Source organism: Mobula hypostoma, chromosome 1, assembly GCF_963921235.1.
Source record: "Mobula hypostoma chromosome 1, sMobHyp1.1, whole genome shotgun sequence".
In the NCBI taxonomy this organism is placed as follows: domain Eukaryota; kingdom Metazoa; phylum Chordata; class Chondrichthyes; order Myliobatiformes; family Myliobatidae; genus Mobula; species Mobula hypostoma.
The window spans coordinates 194297866-194311833 of record NC_086097.1 but is presented as its reverse complement, the minus strand read 5'-3'; the positions used below and the strand labels follow the sequence as shown (position 1 = coordinate 194311833).

The 13968-nt window shown below is 43.6% G+C and overlaps 1 protein-coding gene across 2 annotated transcripts in view; it reads left to right on the top strand.

Moving 5' to 3' along the window:
- smchd1 (structural maintenance of chromosomes flexible hinge domain containing 1) overlaps positions 1-13968 on the top strand; it is a 173149-nt gene that overhangs the window by 50761 nt on the left and 108420 nt on the right. For both annotated transcript variants that reach the window (XM_063062435.1, XM_063062426.1), the window contains exons 13-14: positions 4252-4449; positions 6550-6663. In XM_063062435.1, the coding sequence (XP_062918505.1) occupies positions 4252-4449; positions 6550-6663 (312 nt within the window). The remainder of the gene's footprint in view (positions 1-4251; positions 4450-6549; positions 6664-13968) is intronic.

The window sequence follows — 13968 nt, the reverse complement described above, 5'->3', positions numbered from 1 at the left end:
AGGCAGCATCTCTAGGAAGAGGTACAGTCGACGTTTCAGGCCGAGACCCTTCGTCAGGACTAACTAAAGGAAGAGTTAGTAAGAGATTTGAAAGTGGGAGGGGGAGGGGGAGATCCAAAATGATAGGAGAAGACAGGAGGGGGAGGGATGGAGCCAAGAGCTGGACAGGTGATTGGCAAAGGGGATACGAGAGGATCATGGGACAGGAGGTCCGGGAAGAAAGACAAGGGGCAGGGGAACCCAGAGATGGGCAAGGGGTATAGTCAGAGGGACAGAGGGAGGAAAAGGAGAGTGAGAGAAAGAATGTGTGTATAAAAATAAATAACAGATGGGGTATGAGGGGGAGGTGGGGCATTAACGGAAGTTAGAGAAGTCGATGTTCATGCCATCAGGTTGGAGGGTACCCAGACGGAATATAAGGTGTTGTTCCTCCAACCTGAGTGTGGCTTCATCTTTACAGTAGCGGAGGCCGTGGATAGACATGTCAGAATGGGAATGGGATGTGGAATTAAAATGTGTGGCCACTGGGAGATCCTGCTTTCTCTGGCGGACAGAGCGTAGGTGTTCAGCAAAGCGGTCTCCCAGTCTGCTCGGGTCTCGCCAATATATAGAAGGCCACATCGGGAGCACTGGACGCCGTATATCACCCCAGCAGACTACAGGTGAAGTGTCGCCTCACCTGGAAGGACTGTTTGGGGCCCTGAATGGTGGTAAGGGAGGAAGTGTAAGGGCATGTGTAGCACTTGTTCTGCTTACAAGAATAAGTGCCAGGAGGGAGATCAGTGGGGAGGGATGGGGGGGAACGAATGGACAAGGGAGTCGAGTAGGGAGCGAACCCTGCGGAAAGCAGAGAGGTGGGGGAGGGAAAGATACGCTTAGTGGTGGGATCCCATTGGAGGTGGCGGAAGTTACGGAGAATAATATGTTGGACCCGGAGGCTGGTGGGGTGGTAGGTGAGGACCAGGGGAACCCTATTCCTTGTGGAGAAGGATGGAGTGAGAGCAGATGTACGTGAAATGAGGGAGATGCGTTTGAGAGCAGAGTTGATAGTGGAGGAAGGGAAGCCCCTTTCTTTAAAAAAGGAGGACATCTCCCTCGTCCTGGAATGAAAAGCCTCATCCTGAGAGCAGATGAGGCGGAGACGGAGGAATTGCGAGAAAGGGATGGCGTTTTTGCAAGAGACAGGGTGAGAAGAGGAATAGTCCAGACAGCAGTGAGAGTCAGTAGGCTTATAGTAAACATCAGTGGATAAGCTGTCTCCAGAGACAGAGACAGAAAGATCTAGAAAGGGGAGGGAGGTGTTGGAAATGGACCAGGTAAACTTGAGGGCAGGGTGAAAGTTGGAGGCAAAGTTAATAAAATCAATGAGCTTAGCATACGTGCAGGAAGCAGCGCCAATGCAGTCGTCGATGTAGCGAAGGAAAAGTGGGGGACAGATACCAGAATAGGCACGGAACATAGATTGTTCCACAAAGCCAACAAAAAGGCAGGCATAGCTAGGACCCATGCGGGTGCCCATAGCTACACCTTTAGTTTGGAGGAAGTGGGAGGAGCCACAGGAGAAATTATAAGAGTAAGGACTAATTCTGCTAGACGGAGGAGAGTGGTGGTAGAGGGGAACTGATTAGGTCTGAAATCCAAAAAGAAGCGGAGAGCTTTGAGATCTTCCTGATGGGGGATGGAAGTATATAGGGACTGGACATCCATGGTGAAAATAAAGCGGTGGGGGCCAGGAAACTTAAAATCATCGAAAAGTTTAAGAGCGTGAGAAGTGTCACGAACATAGGTAGGAAGGGATTGAACAAGGGGGGATAAAACCGTGTCGAGGTATGCAGAAACGAGTTCGGTGGGGCAGGAGCAAGCTGAGACAATAGGTCTGCCAGGACAGGCAGGTTTGTGGATCTTGGGTAGGAGGTAGAAACAGGAAGTGTGAGGTGTGGGAACTATAAGGTTGGTAGCAGTGGATGGGAGGTCCCCTGAGCAGATAAAGTCGGTGATGGTGTGGGAGACAATGGCCTGGTGCTCCTTAGTGGGGTCACGATCAAGGGGTAAATAAGAGGAGGTATCCGCGAGTTGTTTGTCCTTGTCACCAGTCACTGAAAGTAAGCATGCAGGTACAGCAGGCAGTGAAGAAAGCTAATGGCATGTTGGCCTTCATAACAAGGGGAGTTGAGTATAGGAGCAAAGAGGTCCTTCTGCAGTTGTACAGGGCCCTGGTGAGACCACACCTGGAGTACTGTGTACAGTTTTGGTCTCCAAATTTAAGGAAGGACATTCTTGCTATTGAGGGAGTGCAGCGAAGGTTCACAAGGTTAATTCCCGGGATGGCGGGACTGTCATATGTTGAAAGTTTGGAGCGACTGGGCTTGTATACACTGGAATTTTGAAGGATGAGAGGGGATCTGATTGAAACATACAAGATTAAGGGATTGTACACGCTAGAGGCAGGAAACATGTTCCTGGTGTTGGGGGAGTCTAGAACCAGAGGCCACAATGTGAGAATAAGGGGTAGGCCATTTAAAGCGGAGTTGAGGAAAAACTTTTTCACCCAGAGAGTTGTGGATCTGTGGAATGCTCTGCCTCAGGAGGCAGTGGAGGCCAATTCTCTGGATGCTTTCAAGAAAGAGTTAGATAGAGCTCTTAATGATAGTGGAGTCAAGGGATATGGGGTGAAGGCAGGAACAGGGTACTGATTGTGGATGATCAGCCATGATCATAGTGAATGGCGGTGCGGGCTCAAGGGCCGAATAGCCTACTCCTGCACCTATTGTCTATTGAGATTAGCAGTTTCTGAGAACCATCCCATCTGACACTAACAACCATTCCATGGTCAAAGTCACTTAGATCATATTTCTTCACCATTCTGAACAACAATTAGATCTTCTTGACCATGTCTGTATGCTTTTATGCATGGAGTTGCTGCCACATGATTGGCTGATTAGCTATTTGCATTATCAAGCAGGTGTACCAAAAAAAATGGCCACTTTAGTATAGATCACTATTTGCTGCTCTCTGTAATAACAGTGTGTAGAAGCATCACCACCCACATATTTGTAATAAAAATTGTACAGGCTCCTCAAATTTTGCCTTGGCAGTTTATGCTATAACTGCGAATAAATCTAGGCATAGCAGAGGAGAGACAGAGATTCTGCTTTATGATATAACCAAATGTTTATCTAGGTAGATTGCTTCAGAGCATAATCTTGTGAGTCTCAAGCATGAACTTGATGTGATGAAGCAGACTAATGAAAATAATTCCGAAATGAGGCAGTCTACTGAAAGTGGACCAGGAAACATTTCCTTGGTTCTAGGATACTCTTTATAACAGCATAGGTAGATGTTTTGACTTGTAGCATTAAAGCAGCAATGAGTGGGATCTTCATCGAGCTGATACCTGAGTTGCATGCAGTTAGCCATGCACATATATTTTTTCTATTAAATATTTTAATTACTGAAGGCTAAGATCTGTAACCCTTTATTAGTTTAATTTACACTGTTTTAATTTATGGTTTTTCTGAAGGTTGTCAGGTATTTAATTAGTACAAAGGACATTTTGCTCTTAAATCCTATGCAAATGTTGTTTTAGAGGAACTTAGTATTTTAGAACATGCAGCTGATTTGCTTCATAAATTCTGCTTAGTTTTTGAAATGACACCATGGAAGCATTACTTATTTGCTTTCTTTGGCCCCTATTTTTGTGTGTGCCTCCTCAGGAAGAAACAGTTCACTAATTATTCCTCAGAAATTTACAACTGTGAAATCCTTTAGGTAATGTTTTCGCTATTGAACTGGAAAGTGATAGGGCCAGAAGCAGAACACTGGATAGATTAGATGGACTGAAGGACCTATTTCTATGCCGTAGTGCTCTATAATTTAAGACTCTAAAGCAGGTTAGCCATCATGTGTAGAAAGAGAAATAATCATTGTTTCAGGTCAGAGGTTCTAACAGAGCCCAACTTCACTGAGGACCTGAACCTATGACCTGATATCATTTTCTAAGGATGCTGCCTCACCGGAATGTTTCCAGCATTTTTCTATTTACTCATGATTTCTTACATTGTCTTTTTTAAAATATATATATATTTTTAGGAGTTTTTAAAGATTTATTTGCATTTATAACCCAATACTGGGTCTTTAGTCTCTGTCAATGATCTTGTTTTCAAATGTCCAATTTAATAATTTTTTCCTTGCTTGCTGTTTGAATTTCTTTTTTTGTTTATTTTTGAAGTGTAACCCAAATTTCCCTTTCAGGAGCAGAGGATGAAGATAGACAGAGAATTTGCCATGTGGCTTAAGGAGTGCCATGAGAAATATGACAAACAAATAAAATTCAGCTCTTACAAAGGTACAATCACCAGAAGTGATTTGCCATCAAAACGTATGCAGAGTCCTTGGGCTGTATATGCGGCAATTGAATGGGATGGTAAAATCTTTAAAGCAGCACAAATGGTAAGCCATTTATACATTGAAAATTTCTTTGATTTTGAAAGTACAGGTTAACAATTAAAAATGCTAGTGAAGGATATATTTAATAAGAAAATTCCATTAGCTCGTTGGGAATATGTAGTTTTGTGTTTTCAAACTAGATAATGTTGCCTTATAGTGATCAAGGCACTGGATAAAAAAATGGGACAGTTAGAGTTAAAACGCTTTATTGAGCGATTTCCTCTTCTGTAAGTAGTCTTAATTTTCAAGATTCTGCTTTTGCTAAGTAAAGAATATTTATTATTCCTTAATATAGGTATGATGGCAGGAGTATGTTCACTTGACTTGTGTTTTAATCTATCAATTAATTTTAAGTTTCTTGCCTAGTTGTCATGAAGCTGCCTTTGGACTGCAAGTTTAGCCAGGAGAATTGTGGGTAGAATCTCGCAGTTGAGATGCTTATTTTAATAATTATTTTCTAAGGACATCTATCAGAACAATTGAAGTGGCACTAACATGTTTTAAGTTGTTAACTTGCTTTTGAGAGCAACAATAGAAACACTACTTAGTGTTGAGCACCCACCTTAGAAGTTCCAAGTAAATATATGTCACTGTATGCAACCTTGATATTCATTTTCTTGTAGTCATACTCAATAAATCCAATAGCCATAATAGAATCAATGAAAGACCATGCCAACAGGGCATACAGGGCAACAAACTGCAAATACAAAAATAAATAAATAAGTTGATTGATTAATTTTTAAAATATATATATCTCGAGAACCTGAGATAAAGATTCCTTAAAAATGAGTCCATAGGTCATGGGAGCATTTTAGTGATGGGGCAAGTGAAGTTGAATGAAGTTTTCCCCTTTAGTTCAAAAGCCAAAGTTCAAGGTTGAGGGGTAATAACTTCCTGAATCTGGTGCTGTGGGTCCTAAAGCTCCTGTACCACCTTCCTGATGACAGCAGTAAGAAGGGACATGACTGGGGGGGGGGGGGGTCCTTGATGATGAATGTTGCTTTCCTGCAGCAATGCTCTGTGTAGATGTACTCAATAGTTAGGAAGGCTTTACTCTTTATGGACTAGGCCAGATTCACCTACTAATTGTAAGATTTTCCGTTCAAGGGCATCAGTGCTTCCATACCCGGCTGTGATGCAGCCTGTTAGTATAGCCAGCCACACATGTATAGAGTTTGTCAAAGTTCTAGATGTCATGCCAAACCTTGGCAAACTCCGAAGGAAACAGAGGCACTGAAACTTCTTTTCTACAAACAATTTTATCTATTAAGGGATTATTTTATAACATTTCATTTAGGAAATTTATTTGTACAAATTAATATCTATATAAATCTAGCAATCTTGGGTTATTAAAATAATATTGACTTAAATTGAAGATTTTTTGAAGTCTTTGGATCAGTCCTTATTTTCCAGTTATTTACCAGGAGATGGATATTTGAGGTTGGTATGGGGTGTTTTAAACCTAGAACATCTGAAATTTGTGTAGGCTGGTTTCAGAATGGGTAAAAAGAATGGTAGGGCAGTAAATTAATTTTCTTTTTCTTTTTGAACATTATGCTAATAGTGTACTTGAATATTCATTGTAAAAAAATGTATTATGTTTGTATAAATTGTTATTTATCTTAATTGCAATGATGCAAGATGCCATTGTTAGTTATTCATGACTTAAATTTCTTTCATTGATCAATATTAATTATATCAAGAATAGAAAGAGATAAATCAATAAAATCCATGCACAGTGTGGCGTTTCAAAAGTTGTTCACATTGTGCTGTGCTGTGTAGCATGCATCTTGTTCTTGGAATGAATTAAGGTATTGGTGTATTTTTTTGTTTTTCACATTCGTGTTGTGACAAAAGATGCACCTACAAGATTGTAGATGAAAAGATGATTTTATTTTTGACAATAAAATATTTCAATTTTGGTTGAATGGTGTTTAACTACTTGCAGAAAATGCAGGCAGACGGGGTTAGTGTAGATGGGCAAAAGGTCGACATGGATGTGGTGGCTGAAGGGTCAGTTTCTGTGCTGAATAACTCTGGCTCTGTGTCTAAAATCTTAAAAGTTATGTAGAATTAACTTGAAAGACTTCAACTTATTTTCAGGTTAAGACGGTTAAAACAGTGCCAATAATTTATGGAAGCATAGTTCGTTTTCTGCTTTATGGTGACCATGAAGGTGATGTATTTTCCACTGGAGGTGAAGTCCAAATAGCTGTGGTAAGTATAGAATTACCATTGAATGTCATCATTAACTTTATCCACATTTTTATATTGAAAGTTGTACTTTAACATATGAATGGGTTTATAGGGTGGCTTATTAAATCATCTTCGAATAGTCATTTAAAATAGCTCCATATTAAGATTTTGTAAAACTTTTGAGAAATCTCCAGTTCCAGCTTTGGTGGCAAAGTCATTCTCTGTTATGGTTTAACTACTGTGACACTATGTCAAAAGCTGTTGTCATGGCAGTATGTACAGGGCAGAATTCTATTAAAATATGTTTAAATATTCTGAACCGCTAGCAAAAGAGCTGAAACATTCAATAGTCATAATTAGATTCATTGCCCGCAGTAAGTGAGGGAGCAGGGAAGAGAAATTAGCCAATCAGAATTGAACTTGATGGTCTTTCAGTGTAATTGTTTATTACAATGTTAAGTTTAATGTAAGTAATACTGTTCTGTGCAGTGATAGCATTCTCGGGTACCTGGGTGGGTGGTAAAATCAATGTCTGGTAAAAGCAGTAAAGGTTCTGAATTACTTGATAATAGCCTAGTCTCAGAGTCAAAAGGTTCTGGGTTTATGTGTCACTCCAGATTTGACTGCAGAATTCTAGTTTAATGCTTTGGTGTAGTATTGTTATAATGCTGCACTGTTGGGGATTCATTTTCAAATGGACAGGAATAAGTTCCTACAACTGTGATTTTAGTTATCACAAAAAAGTTTCTGTTTTTCCTGCATAACAATAGCAGTCTCTTGACAGAAATATTTAAGCACCTGAAGGTGATGTAAAAGATGCAATATAATTGCAAATTTTCCTCATTGTTATAAAGTTTTCAGACCATCCTTTACAATAACAGACCAAGAAATAGTCAGTTTTTTCAGGGGTGAAAGTATGAAGCTGTACACATTAAAATCTTAATGTTAACTACCTTCAGGCAGGCAAAGTTACTTGAGGCTGTTGAAGTGAAAGATACTTGACAATTCTACTTATTTCCTGATACTGACCATAGTACTTGGTATTGAAACAGACTCTTGCAAAACAAGAACAGTGATGGACAGCCCCAGTTAAGTTGCATTGTGAATGACAAATGCTTTGAAGCCATGTGTGCTCAAGATTCCAAATTGTAGGTAGTCTTCTTTGTATCAGTTTAACAAACATCAGAGAATCCGCCGATGCTGGGAATCCAAAGCAACACACACAAAATGCTGGAGAAACTCAGCATCAAGTCAAGTCATGTCACTTTTTATTGTCATTTTGACCATAACTGCTGGTACAGTACACAGTAAAAATGAGACAACATTTTTCAGGACCATGGTGCTACATGAAACAATACAAAAGCTACTCTGAACTACATAAGACAACACAAAAACTACAGTAGACTACAGACCTACCCAGGACTGCATGAAGTGCACAAAACAGTGCAGGCATTACAATAAATAATAAACAAGACAGTAGGCACAGTAGAGGGCAGTAGGTTGGTGTCAGTCCAGGCTTTGGGTATTGAGGAGTCTGATGGCTTGGGGGAAGAAACTGTTACATTGTCTGGTTGTGAGAGCCCGAATGCTTCAGTGCCTTTGCCAGATGGAAGGAGGGAGAAGAGTTTGTATGAGGGGTGTGCGGGGTCCTTCATAATGCTGTTTGCTTTCCGGATGCAGCGTGTGGTGTCATTGTCTGTAATGACGGGAAGAGAGACCCCGATGATCTTCTCAGCTGATCTCACTATTCGCTGCAGGGTCTTGCGATCCGAGATGGTGCAATTTCCGAACCAGGCAGTGATGCAGCTGCTCAGGATGCCCTCAGTACAACCTCTGTAGAATGTGCTGAGGATGGGGGGTGGGAGGCAGACTTTTCTCAGCCTTCGCAAAAAGTAGAAATGCTGCTGGGTTTTCTTTGCTATGGAGCTGGTGTTGAGGGACCAGGTGAGATTCTCTGCCAGGTGAACATCAAGAAATTTGGTGCTCTTAACTATCTCTATGGAGGAGTCGTCGATGTTCAGCGGGGAGTGGTCGCTCCGTGTCCTCCTGAAGTCAACAACCATCTCTTTTGTTTTGTTCACATTCAGAGGTAGATTGTTGGCTCTGCACCAGTCTGTTAGCCGCTGCACCTCCGCTCTGTATGCTGACTAATCATTCTCGCTGATGAGAACTTGATGATGTGGTTCGAGCTGTGTGTTGCAGCACAGTCGTGGGTCAGCAGAGTGAACAGCAGTGGACTGAGCACACAGCCCTGGGGGGCCCCCGTGCTCAGTGTGATGGTGTTGGAGATGCTGCTTCCAATCCGGACTGGCTGGGGTCTCCCAGTCAGGAAGTGTAGGATCCAGTTGCAGAGGGAGGTGTTCAGGCCCAGTAGGCTCAGCTTTCCAGTCAGTTTCTGAGGAATGATTGTGTTGAATGCTGAACTGAGGTCTATGAACAGCATTTGAACTTGCGTGTCTTTTTTGTCCAGGTGGGTTAGGGCCAGGTGGAGGGTGATGGCAATGGCGCCGTCTGTTGAACGGTTGGGACGGTACGCGAACTGCAGGGGATCCAGTGAGGGGGGCAGCAGGGTCTTGATGTGCCTCATGACCAGTCTCTCAAAACACTTCATGATGATGGATGTGTGTGCAACGGGATGGTAGTCGTTGAGGCAGCACTGTAGACTTCTTCGGCACAGGGATGATGGTAGCAGCCTTGAAGCACGTAGGAGCGACGGCACTGCTCAGGGAGATATTGAAGATGTCAGTGAGCATCGCTGCTAGCTGGTCTACACATCTCTAAGCACTCTGCCAGGAATATTGTCTGGTCCAGCAGCCTTCCATGTTGACCCTGCACAGGGTTCTCCTTACATTGGCCACGGTAAGACACAGCACCTGGTCATTTGGAGGAGGGGTGGTCTTCCTCGCCGCCACATCATTTTCCGCTTCAAAATGAGCGTAGAGGTTGTTCAAGGCATCTGGGAGGGAGGCATCACCAGCACAGGCAGGTGTTGGTGTCTTGTAGTTGGTGATGTCCTAAATGCCCTTCCACATGCACCGCGTTTCGCCACTATCCTGGAATTGGCTGTGGATTCGCTGGGCATGTGCACGCTTTGCTTCTCTGATGGCCCGGGACAGTTTGGCCCTCACTGTTGTTAGGGCTGCCTTGTCGCCTGCTCTGAAGGCGGAGTCACGGGTCCTCAGGCATACCAGGCAGGATCTGTGGAAAAGAATAAACAGTTGATGTTTTGGGCTGAGACCCTTAATCAGGATTGGAAAAGAAGGAGAGAAGTCAGACAGGGGAGGAAGAAGTACAAGGTAGCAGATGACCGAGAGGTTGGGGGTGGTGGTGGGGGTGAAGTGAAGAGCTGGGAAGTTGATTGTTGAACAAGATAAAGGGTTGGAGAAGGGGTAATTTGATAGGAGAGGACTGAAAACCATGGAAGAAAGAGAAGAGGAAGGAGCACCAGAGGGAGGTGATGGACAGGTGAGAAGACAAGGTGTGAAAGGGGAAAGAGAATGGGGAATGGTGAAGGAGAGGAGGAGGGACAGTTACCAGAAGTTCAAGAAATTGATGTTCATGCCATCAGGTTGGAGGCTACTCAGACGCAATACAAGATGTTGCTCCTTCATCCTGAGTATGGTCTCACCCTGGCAGGAGAAAAGGCCATGGACTGACATGTCGGATTCATAATAGGAAGTAGAATTGAAAAGGGTGGCCACTGGGAATTCCTGCTTTTTGTGGTGCACAATGAAGTGGTCTCCCAATCTATGTCGGGTATCACCTGATATACAGCAGGCCACACCTGGAGTGTTGGATACAGTTGTTGACCCCTTCACAGGTGAAGTATTGCCTAACATACAGTTAGCTTAACATCTGTAGTTGGGAAAGTGCTTGAAACTGTTATTAAGGAAGAAATAGCGAAACCTTTAGAAAGTGGGTCCATTAGACAGACGCAGCATGGATTCAGAAAGGGCAGGTCCTGTTTGACAAACTTACTGGAGCTCTCTGAGGACATAATGAGTGCAGTGTATAGAGGGGAACAGGTGGATGTTGTATACTTTGATTTCCAGAAGGCGTTTGATAAGGTGCCGCACAAGAGACTTATAATTAAGGTATGGGTGCATGGAGTCAGAGGAAGTGTATTGGCATGGATAGTGGATTGGTTAATCAATAGAAGGCAGAGCGTTGGTATAAATGGGTGTTTCTCCGGTTGGCAGTCAGTGGTGAGTGGTGTGCCGCAGGGTTCGGTGCTGGGCCCGCGGCTGTATACCATTTACGTTGATGATTTGGAAGACGGAACTGAGTGTAACATAGCAAAATTTGCTGATGACACTAAACTGAGTGGAAAAGCAAATTGTACAGAGGATGTGGAGAGTCTGCAGAGGGATATAGATAGGTTAAGTGAGTGGGCCAAGGTCTGGCAGATAGAATACAGTGTTGGTAAATGCGAGATCATCCACTTTGGAAGGAATTATAGAAGAGCAGATTATTATTTAAATGGTGAAAGATTGCAGTATGCTGTTGTGCAGAGGGAATTAGGAGTGCTTGTGCATGAATAGCAAAAAGTTGGCTTGCAGGTGCAGCAGATTATTAAGAAGGCAAACGGAATGTTGGCCTTCATTGTTAAAGGGATTGAACTCAAGAGGAAGGAGGTCATGCTGCAACTATACAGGGTACTGGTGAGGCTGCACGTGGAGTACTGTATGCAGTTCTGGTCTCCATACTTGAGAAAGGATATACTGGATTTGGAGGCAGTGCAGAGGAGGTTCACCAGGTTGATTCTAGAGATGAAGGGGTTAACCTATGAGAGATTGAGTCGCCTGGGACTATACTCTCTGGAATTCAGAAGAATGAGAGGGGATCATATAGAAAAATAGAAAATTTTGAAAGGGATAGATAAGAGCCGAGAGGTAATGTTGCAGCTATATAGGACCCTGGTCAGACCACACCTGGAGTACTGTGCTCAATTCTGGTCGCTTCACTATAGGAAGGACGTGGAAACCATAGAAAGGGTGCAGAGGAGATTTACAAGGATGTTGCCTGGATAGGGGAGCATGCCTTTTGAGAATCGGTTGAGCGAACTCGGCCTTTTCTCCTTGGAGCGACGGAGGACGACAGGTGACTTGATAGGGGTGTACAAGATAATGAAAGGCATTGATCATGCGGAAAGGCAGAGGCTTTTCCCCAGGGCTGAAATGGCTAGCACGAGAGGGCACAGTTTTAAGGTGCTTGGAAATAGATACAGAGGAGATGTCAGGGTTAAGTTTTTTACGCAGAAAGTGGTGAGTGCGTGGAATGGGCTGCCGGCGGCGGTGGTGGAGGTGAAAACGATAGGATCTTTTAAGAGACTCCTGGATGGCTTCATGGAGCTTAGAAAAATAGAGGGCTATGGGTAAAGCCTAGGTAGTTCTCAGGTAGGGACATGTTTGGCACAGCTTTGTGGGCCGAAGGGCCTGTATTTTGCTGTATGTTTTCTATGTTTCTAAGATAGAAGCAGTAAAGTTGTTTCCATTGGTAGGTGAGATGAGAACTAGAGGACTTTGCCTCAAGATTCAGGAGAGAAGATTTAGGACAGAGATGAGGAGAAACTGTTTTTCCCAGAGAGTGGTGAATCTGTGGAATTCTCTGCCCAGGGAAGCAGTTGAGGCTTCTTCACTAAATATATTTAAGATACAGTTATATAGATTTTTTACATAGTAGGGGAATTAAGGGTTATGGGGAAAAGGCAGGTAGATGGAGCTGAGTTTACGGACAGATCAGCCATGATCTTATTGAATGGCGGGGCAGGCTCAATGGACTGGATGGCCTACTCCTGCTCCTATTTCTTATGTTCTTATGACTGCTTGGGGCCCTGAATGGTGGTGAGGGAGGAGGTATAGGGGCAGGTATGGCATCTGTTCCATTTGCAAGGATAAATACTAGGAGGGAGATCAATGGGGAGGGACAAGTGGACAAGGGAGTGGTTTAGGGAGCAATCCCTGTGGAAAGTGAGGTGGGAGGGAAGATGCTAAAAGCTTTTTTAAGTTTGCTTTTCGAAGGTTTGCTTTACGAAACCACACTGTTACAAAAGACCTACATTAGTACCCTGTTTTCGCTTTCAGAAGGTGTTTTCACTGTTACGAAAAAAAAAGCAGCGCGTGATAAAAAATCAGCGCGCGATAAAATGCAGCGCGCGCCCCAAGCAGCCGCTCTCCCCTGGATTCTCGCCGGCTTTGCTTAAACTCGTGCCTGTGAGCAGCCGTTTGCAAGATGAGTTCTAAGGTATCGGAAGAGCCTAAAAGAGCTCGTAAGGGTGTTACTTAGCGTAAAACTAGACATAATTAAGTGTTTTGATCATGGTGAACAAAGTAAGGACAACGTGAGTTTGGCTTGTGGAAGCTGGCGAACATGATGTTGAAGAGGTTTTGGCATCCCATGACCAAGAACTGACAGATGAAGAGCTGATGCAATTGGAAGAAAAAAGGATAACAATCGAAACAGACGAATGAGTAATGATAAAGTATGACTTTAATTTTGAAAGGGTACATCGGTTTAGGGGATATTTGCAGGATGGTTTGAGTCCTTACAAAGAACTGTGTGATAGAAAAATGCGCAAGGCTCAGCAGTCAAGCAAGCCTTCCACATCAGCCACAGTAGACGACGAACCTCAACCTTCGACATCGAGGCGGGCAGAGATAGAAGAAGATGAGCTGCCTGCTCTAATGGAAACAAGACGATGACGAGATGACACCCCAGTGTCCCACCACCCCAACCCCCCAGGCCACGGACAGATACCGATTCGCGGAGAATGCAACGGTAGCCAGGAGGCACACAGCACATCTTTAAGAAAAAAGCCGAAATAAACATGCTAATTAATTAGGTGCTGCCGACAAGTAATTGTCGGCCCAGATCAGAGACGACGCAGTCGGAAATCAACACTGGTCTGGGCCGACTATGTGTTGGGTGGCACCTAATTAATTAGCTTGTTAATTTCGGCTTTTTTCTTAAAGGTGTGCTGTGTGCCTCCCGGCTATTGCTGCATTCCTGCATGCTTCGCGGCAATGTATCGCTCAGCGGCCTGGAGGGTGGGGGCCACTGCACCATCCCAACCTACGACGACTCGATCTAACACACCATCATCCGTGTACTCGGCAAGCTATCTTGTTGATTCCCGTAAGTGATACTACACTGTACATACATTATTTCTACTTTATATTGGCTGTGTATTTTTACGTGTTATTTGGTATGATTTGGCAGCTTCATAGCTTAAAGGTTACTGGAGAAAGTGTTCTTGCCAACAGCGCTTGCGTGAGATTTTCTGCCGACGGCGCTTGCGTGAGATTTTCGCTATGGAGAACAGTTCAG